This window comes from Epinephelus fuscoguttatus, linkage group LG12 (assembly GCF_011397635.1).
Source record: "Epinephelus fuscoguttatus linkage group LG12, E.fuscoguttatus.final_Chr_v1".
Classification (NCBI taxonomy): domain Eukaryota; kingdom Metazoa; phylum Chordata; class Actinopteri; order Perciformes; family Serranidae; genus Epinephelus; species Epinephelus fuscoguttatus.
This window is the reverse complement of record NC_064763.1, coordinates 14735907-14756003: the sequence shown is the minus strand read 5'-3', so window position 1 is coordinate 14756003 and position 20097 is coordinate 14735907. Positions and strand designations below refer to the sequence as shown.

Genomic DNA, 20097 nt, shown 5'->3' with positions numbered 1-20097 from the left:
CTCCGGGACCGCCAGTGTTACTTGAATAAGTAAAACCTGACCAACCGGACCAGACTGGCCGACCCGTATGCTCTCACTCAGTGGATGGATGATGTCACAGGAAGGCAATCTTACAAAGGAGGGCGACACTTGAACGGTTTCCTCCAGTTTGTTTTGCTATCAAAGCTAACGTTAGCTAATGCACTAAAAAGTTAGCGTTCCAGAGAAATCCAATAATCCTCTTAATCCCTCCCCAGTTTCTGATGAGGTGGACATGATAACCCTTCATACACATAACGTTATTCATCCCTACAACAGGAAATACTTTTTCCCTAACCTGATATGAAGTGTGCGTTGCACATGTGAGCATTTTTGATGATGGCCTCCATCCAGTCCTTTCCTCTTATCACATTTAACCATAGTTTTGAGCCATGACTCCTTCTATTCTGGCTCCCAATAACACAACAAGACACCATTTTAAGACTCCTGTGTAGCCTACAGCCCTGTGGTGGATAGTCATGTTTTGCCTCCAGCTAATAAAATGATGTCACCTTGATGCCGGCCCTCATGAATACCATTTCAGCTTGTGCATGTGTTGTGGCGGGTTGCTGCTTATCTACAAATGATTGCCCATCTTGGCTTTTATTGTAGTAAACAAGGTAATGGTGGCCAATCTTATAATAGTGTTTACTCTCCACATTAAAACCTTCTGCTCTGAGAGTTTTCCATAAGAGCGACAGCATACTGTACATGACAGGTGTATGACTTGCCTGTTCCTGTCTGGTGACTGCACATGTGAACGCTCTGTCTCACCTGAATAAGTATCTTCCCCAGGGAGACGAAGGGTGTGCTGAGCTCTGTTAGAAACAAGCAGCCGATGAAGAAATCCCCCTGGTCCCTTCTGAAGAACTGAGGAACAGACAAACAGAGCGCACAAGCAGTGAGCAAACAAACATACGCATGGGAAAAAAAACACAGCTGACATTCAAGGACAATTTCTGGAACAGTCTCAGTGGAAATATGCTAAGAGAGGCTTCAAAACACATATCAGGTTTTAAACAGGCTGATTCTGACAAACTTGGACTGAAGGTGCAGATTCCTTAAATAGTCATATAATATTCTATACATGCTTGGACAGGATTGGACTCTCTGGCCTCTCTTCTGTTATTATCAGTTGACAGCAGCACTTTAATGCTTGGTGAACCTGAGAGAGGTTACTGAAACAAAGCTAAGGCCAAAATGGCTTTACTTGCTTCTCCTGCTGTTGCATGCTGTTACTGGTGTCTTCAATAAAAACTGCTTCTGATATAATTTGGCACAAAGCAGGTAGTAGTGTGACAGCACAGAAAAAACTAGACTTGTATACGCCATAACTGCTGTATTGGTTTGTATTTGTGCCCAACCGTCACGGTACAGTGCACAAAGCTGCACGGAGAATACACGCTATGTAGAATGATGCATGTTATGTGGAACCAAAGTTTAAGAGCACGAGTTCTGCCTGGAGGCTTTTAGTACCACGCTGTTAGCAACATGTGCTGCATTTAGCACAATAAGCTAATTGGTGTGAGAGTCAGTCACACAATGTTGAGTACAAATGAAACAGCACAGCTACATGACCTGCCTTTGGGTTGTCAGCAGGGTGTCTAACTATTGAGGCTGCCCCCTAATAGTTGACCAAATGTTAGGTCATTAGTCAACAAGATTTCATTGGTCACTTAGTCGCAGAAAGAAAACAAATAAACATGAAACTCTATTCGGAGCTGTGTCTTGTCAAAATAAATCAAGACCTATATGACTGGACCATGTGTGACTTTAATTTGAAAGGACAGACACAGGAAGTGTCCATGCTCAGCAGTCAGACAGGAGTCAGGTTAATTTCCAGGGCTGGTACCTGTGGTTATTCCACAGGCTAGTTAATAACATGTCGGGCAGGAAATCCAAAGTGTGGGATCATTTTGACAAGGTGAAGGACGAAGCTAAGGCAACTTTCATGACACCCCCAGTTTACAGAATGAGCTCTTATGTTTCACTCCAACACATGGTGGATAGTCAGCCAATAATGTGCCAGGTTAATGATACAAACTGTACATCCATATGATTGATTTGATTTGTAACATACCCAGGCTGCAAAGAAGAGCCAACAGTGTTTTGCTGGTTTATGCAGGGATAAGATCTTCTGTAGTGGCTTTGTTATTGGTCCAATACAGGTGACACATTTACCTCACTGGTAACCACTAAAATCTATATGCCTTGTAAACTTGACGTGGCTGTGTGATATTTCCCAACTTTACAAGTTGAGAAAGATCCCCTGACAACTCCAAAAAAGTTCGGGCTCAGTTCAGTTCAGGCTTTATTTGTCACATACATAGAATCCATGTAGTGAAATGTAAACAATCGGCTCCATGATGTATGAACACACAACAACTCTGACACAAACAACCAACAACAAGAGACTTGTTCATCGTGGAGGCTTCACATCTGTCCTACAGCCACAGGCAAAACAAGGCCACACTTCTTAAGGCTCATTTATACTCCCTTTATGTATGAAAATAGATACGTCAGTTTCTGCCCTCATGCTTCCATGCGCCCTTTAAGATGGCATAGACACAGCCAAAAGACGATGGAAGAGGCTGTAATTATGTACCTTTAAACTGAGGCAGTGTTGTAGACAGTGGTGCACTGCGAGGCCATTAAATACATCCCAACATGTGGATTGAGAATTCTTTTCACTATACTACCGATTCGTTCCGTTCTGCCATCATTTAAATTCCTACAGTTGTATATTGCTTGACTATGCTACACTGCCTCCACGATCTCTGGTGGTACTGCTTTGTTTCGTCCGTATCCGTTAGCTTGCAGAAGTATGGACAAAATGAACAGAGTACGGACAGAAACCTCTGTCCGTCTCTGCATCTAATGCTGAGCATAAATGAGCCCTTAGGCCCCGATCACACTGAAAGCTTTTGCAGGTTGCAAACTGTGGGGCGCACTGCACTGCCTTTTTTTATTGAATGCCACTGATAAAAAAAAAAGCTTGCTGCATCTTTTTATCCTTACCAGGCAACCATGCCATCACCTCCTTACCTTAATCTTCCTGTGTAATCAATCTACTGTTTATTTATTTATTTATTTCACATTAATTAGTATCTAGGTCCTAAAATGATCAGGCAAAGGGTACATGCTGTAGCTCTGGCTGAGGGTGAGAGGCTGTCAGCAAACTGGAGTACCACCAGTTGGTCCAGTAGCTTCACCTTGATGATGGTCAGGCATTTTTTAGGATAACTCGGGGGCAGTTTGACAACCTGCTGTCTATTGTCGGGCCGTATAGCTCTGGTTATCCAGCAACTGCCAATTTCTCCTCCATTGTTTTCCAACTGTGAACTTGTTATCGTGACCACCACAGAGGACCGCCTCTCAAATCATCCAATTGGACAATGGGAAAAAAGCTGAGATGACCTGGGGTTTTTTTTTTTCGCTCTGATTTAAAGTTTTTTCAATTCGAAGAGTTCAGGGTGCTCTGGCAAAAATGCCAGGCACCTGGAGTGCAGAAATGCGAGGCACACAGCAACACAAAAACAGCGAGCAAAAAGCTTTGTTCTCATTTAAAACAATTACAAAGAGCTGCCTCCAGCTGCTGAAACTCTTTCTGTGTGATCGGGGCCTTGGACTCAATTTTGGCAGCCTTTAAAAGCACGCCGCTCAAATGCAGACGTTGAAGTATCAAGATCCATGATGTCAATCTACATCAACACCAATCTCGACAAGCCAGTTGAGCATCATGCTACAAACTCTGAAAGTAAATGTGTGTATTTCATTTTTATTACAATAAATGCTTTCAAAAGTCAACCAAGGTTTGGTTGCCTCTTTCGCAAAGAATAAAAGTACAAGTGTGTCCTGCACTCTACTCCACATGCACAACTTTGCACTGAGCATGCTTCAATCCAAAATTAAATTTAGGTGGATTAAATTTAAGATTGACCCTTTAGCAGATATTGGCACGACAAAGGCAGATGCCTTTTCTGCCACAACTTCAACATGGCAAAGAAAAGGCAGCATGAGGCGAGCCAGAGCTGATGTCCTGTACATAAGTAATGAATGAAGCTTTCAAATATTGACCAGCGGCACAGTGCTGTGTAGTTAGAGAGGCCATCCTAGAATAGGTGAGTCAGTCTAGATGGATAAAGAGACTCCAGACAAAAGACAAGCACTGTCTGGTAGCCCTGCTTGCTGTGTGCTGATGATGAATAAAGCATGAGTGGCTCCAGACGTGGCCTTGCCATCTGCCATGAAAGAATGAGCTGAGACCACAGAAGGGAACTTTACACCACGCCTAACCGGCTACCTGGTTACCTCACCCCACCACCACCTGCCATGGGCGTTACCTTGTGTGTTACTTTTTGTCTGTGTATGTTTGAAGTGCTGCATGAGGCAGAATTTAAACTTTTCTCTGCACGTATTTAACCTGTCAAACACATACTGAACAGTGTATCTTACGGATGTCGCTTAGAGAACAATCAGAAGCCACATAAAGCTTTCTTAAAGCAGTTTTAATCCTATAACTGTAATTTGAGATACATCTGAATGTGATAAAACTGACCTGAGCTCTTAGCCGCAACACACTATTCTAATGCACCAACTAGTTTGCCTGCAGCCACTGAGAACAATAGGTGTATTTGTGGTTGCTAGCGTCTGATGCTTACCATCTGTCCAGCGATTTATTTGAACATTCTACCACATACATTAGCCTGTGTGCAAATTAGGATGCATTTACAATAAGAGAATCGTGGTTAGCCACTCGCTAAAAGCTGGACATTAACATAAAATCAGTCTCATGTATCACCGGTAGTCTTGACAGGATGTTGATTCAGTGAACATTAAATACCTGTATTATTACAGGGCTAAAATATAATGATCTGTTTGTAGTGATGGCAAACTAATTATAATAGCCCAGATGTGCTTCTCACCAGTTGTATCCCAATTCGACCCCGGCTCCTTCTGGGTTGATCTGAGGTATTACCAGGTCAGTGTGTTCTAGGTCTGCATCCAGGTCTCCTTCTAGTTGGACGTTCTCAGAATATAGACAAAAGGCAGTCTCCAAAAGGCATTCTGATCTGATGGCCGACCCATCTCAGCTGGCTCAGGACCAGTGGCTTCACTTTTACCCCTTTCCCACCAAGTTAGCTCAGGTTCTTGAACTTGTTCCATTCATGGTTCCTGGAACCTTGGTGCTATCTAATGAACCAGCTCACGTCTCCACCAGTTTTAAGGGGAACCATTGTAATCACACAATGCACAACAGAAGTAAACAAAAGTAGCAAAATCACTAAGGCTGCCCCCTCATAGACAACCAAACGTTACTCGACCAGAGAGGGGTGGCTTACGACATCACTTATCACCTACCTACAATGCAGTCTTGGGATCCCTCCCCAGACGACTTCACACCCATTCACCCCTGGTCCCACCTGACCCTAACGACTCACATGGTGGCCAGGTGGGCCAACGACTCACACTGTGACCTTAACGACTCTGAAACTAAAAGCTCACATGTGACCCCTACGACTCTGCAAGGGTTCACACCCACACATAGTTTAAAGCCTGCAACTCTGTACCAGTCATTTAGAACTTAAGAAACTTCTTGGATGAGAGGCGAAACATCTTCAAGAAACGCAAGCAAGTCCAGTTGCCTACGATATAGCACTTACGACTCCACCAGAGAGGTCATTAGTTGGCAAGATTTCATTGGTCGCAGAAAAAAATAAACAACATGAAACTGTATTAGGAGCTGCACCTTGTCAAAATAAATCAAAACCTATATGACTTGACCATATGGGAATTTTATTTGAAAGGACAGACACAGGAAGAGGCCAAGCTTAGCAGTCAGGCAGTCATGTTACAAACCAATCACAGCCGACAAATATCTTTCTCTTCTTTTGTAAATATTCAGTCTGATAAATACAGAGAAGTTGATCATGTTAGTGCAGGGCTACCCAGAGCTTTATGTCCCACTGACAATAGGCCTACACACTTATAAACAGCGCCTGGAAGAAGATCAGCTCTGCACTCAGGATTTCAGGTAAATAGGCTATATGATGCTTGTTAAGGCTGCTTAGCAACGTCAGACGCAACCTGCTGTTGCGCTCTTGAAAGCTGGCACATAAAAGGCACAAGAGCAGCGCTCTTGTCTTCCAGGCGGGTAAAGATGCAGCATGTGTACAGCCCTTAATTTCCAGGGCTGGTACCTGCGGTTATTCCACAGGCTAGTTAATAACATGTCGGGCAGGAAATCCAAAGTGTGGGATCATTTTGAGAAGGTGAAGGACGAACCCAAGGTGATATGTAAACTCATCTTCATTGGTTGACTACAAACATGACGTATCATCTGAAACATGGAAGTAGCTACGTGCCCATTAGCCCATAGCGTCATTAACAGGCGGCTCGGTCAGTGTGTGACGTGCACTTGTAGATAAAATATAGGCCTATATTAATGAAGGTTCATTAGTACGGTTTTGTATTTCTCTGTAATGTAGCACAGTGTTAACAATGTTACTGATACTATTCTTTCTCACACCTTCAACTCAAACCACCAAAATATATCATTTAATAAATTAACTAATACCGCAAACGTGTGGGCGACTAGTCGACTAATGGCCCTATATGATGACTTTTGGTCGATTAGGAAAATTCTATGTCAGGGGCAGCCCTACTAATGACAGGCAAAGACCTTAACTCTGGAGCAGTAACAGTATTTCTGAAGTGCACCCTATAAGTTCTCCAAATATATTACTTATTTCATACATAACTGTGTAAATATTCTATTTTTTTCCATTACTTTTTATACTGAAAGGTTCTGTCTTTCCCTGTAACGTCCTGCTGGATAACTCCAGCACCAGCTCATGTGTTACCCAGGTGAGCCAGAGCAGCATAAAGCTGATGAGTGAGGGAACAAGAGGAGAATCAGAGGGAGGGGTGGAGAGTTAAGAGAAAAGAGAGGATGACTGCAGCTGGAGCTGAATAATGTAGGGTAATGTGATCTCATATTGCCACTGACTGCCACTGCAAACAAAAGGGCCAGGTTTCCACTGCACCTGGCCTGCTAACCTCGGATAGTACTTGGAGAGGTGAGTGGCTCCATGACATGTTTCTGTGAACTCTTTGACATATAAATACTCTGTAGGCGGAAAAACTCCTGAATAACCTAATTCAAGTACCTTATACAATAAATATTTTCTGAAGAAAACAGAAGGCTTTGTTCGACTATAGCCACAGTATAAAGGAGCTTCTATGCTGACCAATGCTGAAATCATCAGAGTGAGACATTAGTCAGAAAGTGAAGCACTATTGTGAACTTATTCACATGCTTTACTGCTCGAACTGCATTCACAGTGAACTCAGGTTTAACAGTTCAGCAGGTTTCCAATTTGTTGTTCATACCTGCATTAAAAGTCATCATGGTCCACAGTACCTCTCCTCTTTTGTTACCTGCTTCCTCCCTTGGCCTTGCTAAAAAACTTCATCCATTCAAGTAATTTTTTCCGTGTTTTCTTGCACAGTGAGATCTTTGCCAGGCGCCCATTTGTCCTCTCAACAGTCCACCAACACTTGTATCTCAGCAGAAAACAACCTGCACCTTTCATTCTCTCTTCCTGTTCTTTATTTTTGCATCTCTTCCTTTGCAACACGTACAATACAAGGACGTAAAAGAAAACAATCAAGAATAATTTGTTGCTACTTGTTCAAAGAGAGTAATCAATAATTAATAGCTTACTGTTCTCCTCTCTTTCCTGCCATTTACTCCTCTGAAGCCTGAACACTAGTTGTTGCTTTGAACTAAGTTGGACTGTTTACAGACCACACAGTCAATCAGTGAAGTGTTTCACTCTACTGCATAAACCTGAGACCTTCACAGTCTGACCAGTACTTCAGTTTTTAAAGGGGAACTAATGTTGTTTTCAACCTGGGCCCTATTTTCCGATCTACTTTTGTCTAAATGAGTGATAGGATGTTCAATATTTGACATTTCTCCAGTACGAAGCTAGGGCTGACCTGCCTGCAGCCCGTGAACGCGCGCTATATTAAATAATAGGGCACTCAGACAGCGTCAAACAACGTCAAAATACGTCCACTAAAAGTGCATTTTTTTCCACACAGATAGGCTCGGATTGTTAGTATAATTATCCGACAACATAACAGAAAGGAGAAATGAACGTCTGTGTTTACCTTTAGCTGGATTCGGACATGTTCCTCTGCCTGTTGCTGCTCCCCCTCTCTCCTCGTCCGCTCTTCAATATCAATGAGCTCTGCATCTGTGTACGTCCATGTACTCCGTGTTCAAATAAATATGGGCGGTCATCAAACTCAAATGGCTCATCCAGATCCAGTTGGTCAAAATTGGGTAAAAATTCGGACACGTTTGTTGTGGCAAGTCAAATATCACGTCTCGCGAGATTCTTCTTCTTCTTTGGTGTTTTAATATACAGTCTATGGTGTTTTACAGCAGTTGGTCTCGCGAGACTTGAGTTGTTGCAGAAGGTTAACGCTGGAGCAAGCTTACAAATGAGACTGTTTGGAGTAGTCAAGGCTGAATTTTTACCCGATTTTGAGCAACTGGATCTGGATGAGCCATTTAAATTTGATGACCGCCCGTATTTATTTGAACACAGAGTACATGGACGCAGAGCTCATTGAAGAGGGACGAGAAAAGAGGGAGCAGGCAGAGGAAGTGTTTTGACTTGCCACAACAAATATGTCCGATTTCAGCTAAAGGTAAACATAGACATTCATTTCTCCTTTCCATTATGTTGTTGGATAAATAAACTAACAATCCGAGCCTATCTGTGTGGAAAAAAATGCACTTTTAGTGGACGTATTTTGACGTTATTTGACGCTGTTTGAGTGCCCTATTATTTTATATAGCGCGCGCTCACAAGCTGTTTGATTTAGTCATAAAATGTATACTTGCTCGTTAGTGATGTTTGAAAAGCATATCCCAAAATCAGGTGAAAAGTCTGCAGGAATGAGACACAATCAACCCTTGACAACCAAGACAGCCACTCGCAGCTCAAAATAGCTATTGTTCTTAAATGTTTAGTAACTTTTAAACTGCTAATCCTCTCTCCATGCTTTAAAAAGTCACGTAAAGTTAAGAATCTCAGCTTTTCATTGGTACCACATATGTTTTGTTTGGACATTTAGAGGCTCCGTAGTGAACATGACTACGCCATTGCATTTTGCAGCATTGATTCCACAAGAAAACCAAAGTAGTTAAGTCCTCTGAGCCAAACAGCTGTTTGTGTGCAGCTACGCTGAGGTGTTGTACACATAGTAGCACGGTGACATAATACATGGTTTGAAGACCAACATTAGCATGTTTTTACACTCATGTCCTTAATTTTATGTATGTTTTTACAGTGAACCACTTTTTAAAGCATAACACTGTCAGTATTCGAGGCAGCCTCCAGGTCCATTTATATAAATACACGTTGAAATTTGACTTGCAGAGACTTGAAAATGACTTGGCTGGTAATCCATGACAGAGAGCATCATGTCTGTTTTATTGTTGCCACTTAAGTAATCATTAGGAGATAATGCAGCTTAAAGCGAGGGTTGATTTGTAAACAATGCACTACATTACAGCACACAGTGATAAAGCATTACTGGCAGTGGACAGGACTAAAAGGACACACAACTTACCACAAGTCATGTGTTCATACCAGAGTAGTGTATGTATAGTGACGTAATGTACAGTGTGAACAAGAGGAGTATAATCCTTCAGTTGGATTGATTTTCTCAATTAACAGATCATTTGCTTGGCCTCTACACCAGTCAAGTTTCTCTTACAATTTACATCCATGTCTGTGAAAACATGGATGCTTCAAACACATCTTAACCCCAGCAGCACTGATCTACACAATCAGCACAGTTTCAAGGTAGACATCCAAGATTAGAGTCACTGATGCAGTATCTGACAAAATGTCTCCCCTTCTGTTCCTGAGATATGACAAATAATGGCCAAAGTGTTTTTGCAGAACACCGTGATGTCACAGTGAAGTTGACCTTTGACCTTTTGGATATAAAGGGTCTTCACTTCATTCATTTTATCCTGTTAGACGTTTGTATGAAGTTTTGTCATAATTAATGTATGAATTCTCAGTTTTGGCCAAAAAACATGCTTGTGGGGTCACAGTGACCTTGACCCTTGACCTTCGACCACTAAAGTCTAATTGGTTCATCATTTGCTAGTGAACATTTGTGCCAAATTTGAAGAAATTCTCTCAAGGTGTTCTTGAGATGTCGGGTTCACAAGAATGAGACAGACACAAGGTCCTTGACATTTAGCCACCAAAAGCTCATCAGTTCATTCTTGAGTCCAAGTTGACGTTTGCGCCAAATGTGAAAAAATTCCCTCAAGGTATTCTTGACATATCGCATTTATGAGAAAGGGACAGACGGACAAATGTATGTATGGACACACTAACAGACGGACAACCTGAAAATGTAATGCCTCCAGCCACGACCAACTCTGGTGCAGAGACATAATCATATAAATCAATCTGCTTTGAAAAATGGTAAATGGAAAAATGAGAAATGTAAAGTGTAATGTGAACAGCAGACTTAGTCTCCTAGCTAGGCTACCTATTGAATCTTAATCCAAAAAAGTAAATGTCTTTGAATGTAATAGTGCCAGGACAGATTTGTCTTCTCTCACCGCCAACGCTGCATAGTTAAAGTACCAAAACCTATTGACTGCCCACTGCAGAGTAGCCATCTTGTGGTAAAACATATTGATGAATGCCCACCTAGACTTATCAGTGATCATAATTATGTTTTGTGCCTTCAGACAGATTTTTTAAAACTATTTTTGGTTGAAAATGGCTCTTTTGACAGTGAAGGTTGCCCACCCCTGAAAAAAATAAATAAATAACGACCATTACCATTTCCTAAAGTGCAAGCTGACATATAAAAATTCTCTGTTAGGTCCAACTATATAACCCAAATCCCAAATATACTCAGATTACTATCGTTTAAAAAGAAAAATAGAAGAAAATTCTGTTTAAGAAGCTGGAACAAGTGAATTTTTGTTTTTAAGATGACTTAAATGATTAAATGAGCATCAGAACTTTTAGACAAACTGATTTAAAAGACTAATAAATCCGATAAATAAATCAAATGTTTCACTTACTCAACAAAGTAGGCTAGTTTCTGTTTTTTTGGGAATGTACATGAAGCAGTAATGCACTGTGTAGCAGCTTTTGACAGCAAAATCCAACTCACATATTTTCATATTTACAGTAGCAACAATGACCCATAGATGTGGCGAGCTGGTGTTACTGTCACACATTGACCAGCCTCATGAGATCCATGACAGTTGTAGTAAAACAGCCAGTAATCCCACAGTGTAGAAGAATTACTGTGATGCTAATCGTGTTAGCATCAGTGCTGCAGGGCAGGGAATCCTACTAGCAGACACTGCAGCGAGCCAGTGATCCATCAGCACCAGCACTGCATTACATTCGGTTTTGATCTTAATTATTGGCTTTGACTGAAGACAACAAGATCTCATCAACATTGCCTCGATCTCTCCCTCATTTTTTCTCACCACCCCTCCCTCCTTGCCCTCCTCCCCCTCCTCACCAGTGTGACAGGCAGCAGGATAGTGAGCAGGGCAATGTGATGCAGCACCAGCAGGAACTCTCTTCGGACGAAGGAGTTCACGGTCCTCAGCGAATGCTGCTTGTAGTCCTCGTGCCCTTTGACACGGAAGCGGTGGTAGTGACTGAGGTACATGGCGAAGATGTCGTACGTCATGTAGGGCACACCGTACCAGATGACAAAGTACGTGGCCAGCCAGTGCCTGAGGAAGACCAAAGAAAATACATGTCAATATTTATATGTACATACTCAATAACACTGAGACTGCCATCTAAATTCTTGCTTATTTCTCTTTTAATACAACAATGATTTTGTCAGGTTTGCCCTTCGCACTACCAAAGTGTGAGCAACTCCAAACTGTGCACAAGAAGAGGGGGGCAGGGCGCTGACGTAAATAAATCTAATGAGAGTGACAGACAGCGGAGGGAAATGAGATGACAGAAAAAGCTTTTTAGGAACAACAAACTGTGACAAAATTGTGTAAACCCAGCAAAATCACCATGGCTGTACTGAGGAGAAGTTGTGAGTGAAATATGCTGTGCGAAACCAAACTTAGACTACTTAAAACCTGACACAAAAAAACAGTGAAGTAATCAAGAGGAGGAAAACTTTGTCAGAAGATCTCTGTCGCCGACCTCTGCACTGCAGTGGAACCTTAAAAAACCTACAGAGGCTATGACTTATGGCTTTACTAAAGGTTGAACCAAACAAACGCTACTCAACTGTTCATATGTTATTCTACCTGCTTGAATGTGCCTTATAGGGGTGTGCCATATCATCTCATTCACAATTATACCAGTACGATTTTTAGTATCATATGAAAAATTCATATTGTGAAATTATCATTGACTTGAGGAGCAGCTTCAGTAGTGTGGAATAAACTGAATGTTTTATGAACAGCCCCGGACTTCTCAGACTCTTTTAGTGACTTACCGCTCAGAGGGAACTCATTCAGCGGCTCCTCTGGCAGCAGCACCTCTCCTCTCTCACCATGTGCACACAGGAGTCGGTGTCGTCAAGTGATTTGTCATAAACCTTTGGTAATGTAAACCTATGTGACACTCACGGCTCGACAAAAAACTCAGTATATATGAATGTGTGATAGCTGTGGTATCATAACAGCCTGTCACAGGTTACAGCGTGATGATTAGAGGAGAAATGGCAGAGCATAAAGGTCCAGGTGGAAAAAAAAACAAGTCAATCATTTAGGATTTTACTAAAAGAAGGAAATCACCTTTATTAAAATATATGTATCACAGGTTATTTTTTTTTTGTATTTGAGAACTGTTTAAATGTGTAATGGCACTACCCTGCTGGAGTTTGGAAGTTGAACAAAAGTGTTTTGTAAAACAAAGGACCATCCATTTTGAAAGCACAGTCCCTTCATGACTGGACTAGTCCTCAATCTTTTGATGCACCAGGATACATCTTGTGATACGTAATTTGTCCATTGGGTTTATTTTCTTATCTATTTATATAGCGTGTCCTTTAAAAAAAATCTCAATTTCGAGTAGGAAAAAAAATCTGACTCTCACTTTGACCTGAATCGTGCAGCCTTTTCAACATTCATGAGTCTTACGTAATATAAGCAAATGGCCATCTTACGGTCAGTGACGGGTTAAGCAGTGTTATGTCAGTATTCAGTTCTCGTAGACGCTGGAGTCGATGGTAAACTGAATGACCTTTAGTTTCAGTTAAAGTAAACACACACCACAGACTCATTTAACCTATATGCCTTGCCTCTCTCACACAAGCATGCACAGCCTTTAAGGCAGGCTTATGTAAGTACAGTATAATAAACAGCTTGGAAGGCCGCAGCACTCTAATGAGCACCGATTACCGTGATGGTTAATTATGTGGACAGCACGCAGTAAAGCTGCAGGGCAGAGCTGAGCCACTGACCTCTGACCTCTGACTGGGCTCTTCAGCTCTTAAGGTCACTGAATGGAGATTAAGAGCAGTAAGGCACAACAAACAGCTCAGGGGAGAATGAAGGCTGCAGGAGCTGACTTTGTAGGATGTATGTATAGTGTATTGAGGGAAACAGAAAAAACAGATGAACTGTTTAAGGTAGTCTACAAGAAGGACTGACCTAAACAAGAATTATATTAAAGCTACCTGTTTATTTGGATTTATAGCTTTAAAGCTTTGCAGCATATATAATTTCAGTACTGTAACACATTAATGTGTAGAGCAGTTTTAAGGGATAATTCCAGTCTATTACAACTTTGGCCATGTTTTTGTGTCTTTCAGCATTATTTTCATTGGTAAAAATAACACTGTACGCACCAAAGTCAACTGTTTATTATAGAAACTGGCCGGTGGCGTAGGGGCAGGAACACAAGCAGTCAGATGGTCAGACAGGTTTTAAACAAATCAGCCTCATTATTTAGCCTCAAACACTTCATTTTTAGGGTAAAACCAAAAGTGATCACTGTGGTTTGATCGATAAATAAAGCAAGCTGATGTCTTAGGGTCAATTTTAGGTTATCGTAGCTATATTGGTATGAGCCTACCAGAGGTGGGACCAAGTCATTTGTTAAGTTTACATGACATTAGGTCTTTTAAAACACACAAACATGTTAGTCCGACTGAAATTGCATTAAGTCAAATACCTCAAAGTCAGACTAATACACCAAGATAAGTTTGGGAGTTTAATTATTCTTGCATGTATACAGTAAATTGGACCCAAACTGGCCTAGGCGCTCTGCGCATGCTCCACAGTTTCCGCCCCGGGTTTTGACCCAGACGTCCAATAGCATTAAATGTATAACATAAGAAGAAGCTGGTAACAACATGGAAAAATCTACATCCAGAGCTGTGCATCTTTAGACAGATGAGGAGACACAGTTCATGCTGTGTCAGCTGAAGGAGTTGAATATTTTATAATATATGAATGGGAGGAAAACACAGAATGGCGACTGTTTGGTCTGTGATGTCATAGGTCAACCACAAAAAGGTCCAATTCCAACAAGCTGAAAGGGGGTGTATTCCCAACTATCGTAGCAGAGTCAGACGTACTTTGATAAAGAAATCAATTTCCCTTCCCGTGCTCATATACTGGGACAAGGACAGCCAGACTTTGGGGTTTTTTCGGACCTAATTGTATTGCGGAGTTTTGCACAGCGGCGACCGGATCTTTGCTCTCAAACCACAAAAAAATGTGATGGCACAACAGTCTCCTTCAGTACATTATTCTATGCTTTCTTTTGATTTTCACATTGGCTAGTCATCCTGTTTAATTTGTCTTCTGATTAAATCAGAATCGCTGAAACAAGTTGTAGGAAGCCTCTGCAAGTAATTGGTTGCTGGCAGACACTCTGTGCTGCAATAAAATGGTTAATCAGCAGTGCCGTGCACTGTAAGGCCGATGCGCTGCTGGTTCTGCCAGCCTGAATAGAATATAATGTCTATAGCCTTACTGTTGTGTACAACCTTTATAGACTGAGTAGTGATGCGCGGGTCAACCCGTAACCCGCAGGACCCGCAAATGCACCTGCGGGTCGGGCAGCAGTGATTGTCTGTTAAATCAGTCTGTAAATGATATTTTGACATTATTATTATAATCTATAAATCTATAATCTATTACTGTCATGGCATCCAAAGGCACTGATGCGTTGAGCAGGTGACAGTCCGCGGTCGTTTTCAAAACACACTTGTGTCACGTACTCCAAAAGAAACTTGTTGAAACTTTAAACAACAATTTATTATACAAAACGGGGGAAACAAACATTGACAAAAACAGTTCCATGATTCATATTAAATTCAAAAGATAACGAAAAAACAGCTAGAAGTTAGAGGGAACAGTGATAAAGTGGTAGAACTTGGCATTGATCCACAGCCTCAGACGGATGTGCTCAAGCGTGCCGTGCGCACAAGCGCAGTTGGTAGGCTATACTATATTTTCACATTTTTAACAATGCAATTTAAAAGTTTTGATTTTTATTAATAACCTACATTTACCAACAACAAAAAGACTACATTTAGCACCAAAAAAATATGTTAAAAAACAAAACAAAACCAAAAAAAACCGAATGTCGAATACCAAATTTTCATAACAGATACCTACCCATAGAAACGAATATTCAAATATCTGAATATTTGGGTACAGCCCTAGTGTGTATGCTCATAAATGTCAATCAATCGTAAACTGACAGTGCACTCCTGCTCATCAGCAATTAGCATACATCCCCACCTATAAATAATCAATGACCACTATATAAGGAGGTGATAATTAATACGGATAGGTGCATCCTGTTGACCTGCGAACATGGTGCAAACAATGAAAGACAAAGATAACCTTTTTGGCACTGAGACTGAAATTATTTTGGTTGAAGTAGGGCTGTCTCAGGGGAGACAGCGACATGCCTCCACTGGAGCAGTCAAGAGCAAACTCAGAAGGTACAGTGATGTACATGTTATATTAGTTTAAAGTCACTACACATTCTGAGTATCTATTTTTATCACAAAACATAATAATAATTTAAGAGATCCTTTAAAAATATAAATAAATATATGTAAAACAAAAAAATCAGCCAAAAACTCTTAACTATTAGTAACAGCCATAAAAGGTTGGGTGAACACACCTAAAATGTTGACACCAATCCCTTACAGCCTACGGAAAGTACGATAGGTCAAATTTCAATCAGAAAGTCAGTCTGCAAACTATGATGTAGTTTAAAATCTGTCTGCTCATGATTGTTTTCCCATTTAAATTCTGTTATGGTGCTGCTGCACTCCCAAAGCTCTGTCCTCAAAAAGTCAATAACTGTTTTTTAACATCTGATAGGAAACCAGAATTTTCCTTTACATGACTACACAGACTTTTTATGACACTGGGTCAGTGGAGCTTTTGGATGATGCGAACAAGGATACCAAAAGCATCCTTGTGTCGAGGTAGCATAAGCTACATGCTAACATACTCAGCATGCAGACATGGACATTCTCTCAGGTGTATAAAATACCTTTTCCTCAGTACTACAGTTTTTTTCCTCTGCAGAGCGTTGCAGAAGTTGCTGCGTCCGAGGCAATGAAGGCTAAATAAAGTGACAGATTGTGATGGAGCATTAGAGTATTCATGGGTCTGACTCTGGAGCATGTGTCTCCTAAGCTCCAGGCCGTGTGCACGTCACAGGACAGCAGAACTGAGCAGCGTTGTGGAGGAATTAAGCCCTGTGGGTGAAGGGGAGGGGCGGCGGAGATTAGCAGCCTGAAACTGGGCCTGCCCGGGTCTGGCCGCTGACTCAGTGGGATTAATACGCTAGCATTAGCTTAGCGTCACACTTCCCTAAACAGTACGGGGAGGCTATTGCTATGCTAACACTAAACTGCTGCCAGGTGGCTGATGTCGGGGACAGGGACAGATCAGAATAGGCTGTCCTTAAAAACAATATGGAGGACAAAAATATAAATACGTGTTAAACTAAAGGGTAAGTTGCCTTTTTTTTTTTTACCCAGACTGTACATGACATAAAAACTGTGGCCTGACCTGCCTGTGATCTGAAGTGCATCAGGATGAAAACAGTATTGTATCAACCTCTCTAGTACAGATATAGCATGGCGGTACAACTGTTTCTTCTTCAAGGATATTTAGGGCAGCTTAAACCCTGGACCATCCTGGTGTAAGTACACTGGTAAGCCTTGTTTTCACCCTCGAGCTGCCATTGTATGAGACTAGAAACACTGCTGCAAATGTACAAGAAAACTGATGCATCACATCTCAGCTTTTTTTTCTTTCATTCAGATTCACACCTGAAAGTGCCGTCACATTTACAGTTATACACCTATGGAGAGTGCTACGAAGATGGACTGACAGTGGATGATTCCTGATACGATCACTGACCTTTCCTCTACATTCATCATCAGGCCATACTTCACCTTGTCCCTGAGATGGCATCTCAAAAATACACTAAATTTCCTCAAATGGTCAGAATTATCTTTTGTACACAAGAAGTATATAAATGTCGAGACTACCCAGTTCATGCTCCCCTGAGGATGAACCCTTCCTATTTTGGCACTTAACAATCTTTCCTATAGATCACTGAAGGCGTTTTCAGACCAAACAGCTCCTGGGACTCCCTGACTCCATGTCACGTCATGTTCAGGGGCTGCGCGAAATGTTTCTGAAGGCTGCCATTGACCACATTTTGAAAACAATGTCATAAAGTAATAAAAAGCACATTTTGCTGGCCACTGTAAGGACAAATTTTACATTTCTAGCTCTTCTGTAATTATCAGCAAAACTGTCGGTATACCAGTGATGCACACAGGTGGGTGTGCAAGACCTTGTGAATTTCACCATCTCTAAAGTGGTTCTCTAAAGACGAAATTGCCAGGTAGGTAGGTAGTTTTTTAAGTAGTTTTTATTAGGGCTGTAGTCAACCAAAGAAAATCTTGGTCGACTAAAGTCGCACATAATCTTCAACTAATCGATTAGTTGTGGGGGGAAAAAAAAATCTGCACTTTATTTTTACTTCTGCGGTGGTGTGTCTGTGTCACTCTGCAGTTACACCCCCAAAACACTAGTTGGCAGTGGAGGACAGTGTTAAGTGTCAAATCAAACTTTATTTATATAGTTGATTCAAAACACACATTAAACATGGCTTAATAGAGACAATTTCAAACACAAGTACGCAAATTGGCTTCACTATAAATCGCAGAACTGACAGGCAAACACTTGTCTTTATCTGGACACATTTGCCCCCCACCAATACAACATGCTAGTGTTATTAGCACAAGCCTATGGCATTTTACACTGTATAAATTAGCCTAGCGTCTAGCAATCTTTTCCTCTTCTCATATGAAACCAGGGACAACAGCAACATTCAACAAAGGTAACGGCACTCAATGTGGCTCCCTTACAACTCACAAGGTTCACCAACAAAACAACTGTCTTAAACTAAACACATTTTCCAAACAAAAACAACATGCTAACATTATTAGCACAAGCCTATGGCATTTTACATGGTATACATTAGCCTAGCAACGAGCGGAGATTTCCTCTGCTCATATGAAGCCAGGATAAATCCCAAAGTATAAATCCCTGAAGGATCGATCACACACAAGACTTAAAATGCTATTTTAGTGGAGGCCTTACTGTTTTCACAATTTATTGTTTCTTATCTGTGAAACTAAAGTAAATACAAGCTTTGTTTCCACTGAGGGAAATGGTTTCAATTGGTGGTCCATTTAGTGCACTGTTGCGTGTCCGGACTTCCAATCTTTGCCCAGAAGCTAAAGTTAGCTATCCTGCCACTTGTTTGTGGATTTAATCCTTTCAGGCAAGCTCAGGGGTTTTAATGTTGCCGTAGCCCACAGGCACAACGTTCCGCAACACTTTTTTTTTTCTCCAAAAGAGGATTAGAATATATACAGTTGACATAATCAGACTGAAGTTAATATATATCTTTAAACACTTGAAGATCCACTCAATACTAAAAGTGTATGTCATCCAAGAGAGACAATAAAAACTAATGGAACGGTCAAAGTTGTTTCAGTGAAATTTAAGGTGTGCTGATGGATTCACATTGTCAACCCATACATTGAGTAACATTACAAGTTAACGATCCACCCAACCTGGAAATCCATCGGTAAAAAAAAAATAAATAAATAAAATAAAATTAAATGAAATTAATTTTTTTTCTCCTTCCTTTACCTCTGGAGGCACAGGCCGGAGTTTTTCGACTGACGGAAGTGCAGGGGCCTCGGCGATCGCTCACGCCCTTCACTTCCGGCGGTGCCCCCAGGGAATCGCCGTGTTGTTTACAAATACTTCGGGTAGAAAACCAGCAGAGTTTAGCTATATATCACATTTTTCACGTCACTATATCACCGTTTAGACTAAAGTGACGTTTGTTAAGTCTATAAACACAATGACTGAACAAACATTACTATTTCTGTGTGCACTTTTGTAATAATAACATGGTTATCGTAGATTAGCTGGGCGAACCGTTAGCTGTTAACGTTAGCCATTAGCGGTGTCTGTAATAACCATAGACTGTATAAATATAAGGTAATAACTCAATAAATGGTCCGTGAATAAAATAGTTTTTCCAGCGGATATCTTAGTTACAACATGATTGAGCTAGCAAAGCAGTTTTGTGTTGCTATGTGTGGTATTTAATCAGTTATGGGAAATCACGATGTCTAGAAAGCATCAGTGGCTGCAGCTGACAGGGACAGTTAGCAAAGCTAACATCAGGACGTCATCTGTTAAAAGCCTCCCGTTGTCAGATACGACATGAGACTACTCCAGTTAGCTCAATCATGTTGTAACTAAGACATCCGCTGGAAAATCTTTTTTTTTTTTCACGTTGACGAAACAGCGTTTTGGGTGGAGCAGTTGCTATGGACACGGAGCTTGCTGTTTCTGTAGGTACACATTTCCTGGACACCGGCACGTCTCGGCCACGCTCCCTCCATTGTGATTGGCTAAAGCGCAGCATCGTGCAAACTCAAAGCCCCAAAAAT

General features: G+C 41.2%; 1 protein-coding gene across 1 annotated transcript in view; it reads right to left on the bottom strand.

The window, feature by feature from the left end:
• The window catches only part of LOC125898979 (TLC domain-containing protein 3A-like), a 45868-nt gene that overhangs the window by 12046 nt on the left and 13725 nt on the right, over positions 1 to 20097 (bottom strand). Inside the window, exons 3-4 of the mRNA XM_049593089.1 lie at positions 11611 to 11830; positions 793 to 888 (exon numbers count right to left, since the gene is read on the bottom strand). Of these exons, the coding sequence (XP_049449046.1) occupies positions 793 to 888; positions 11611 to 11830 (316 nt within the window). The remainder of the gene's footprint in view (positions 1 to 792; positions 889 to 11610; positions 11831 to 20097) is intronic.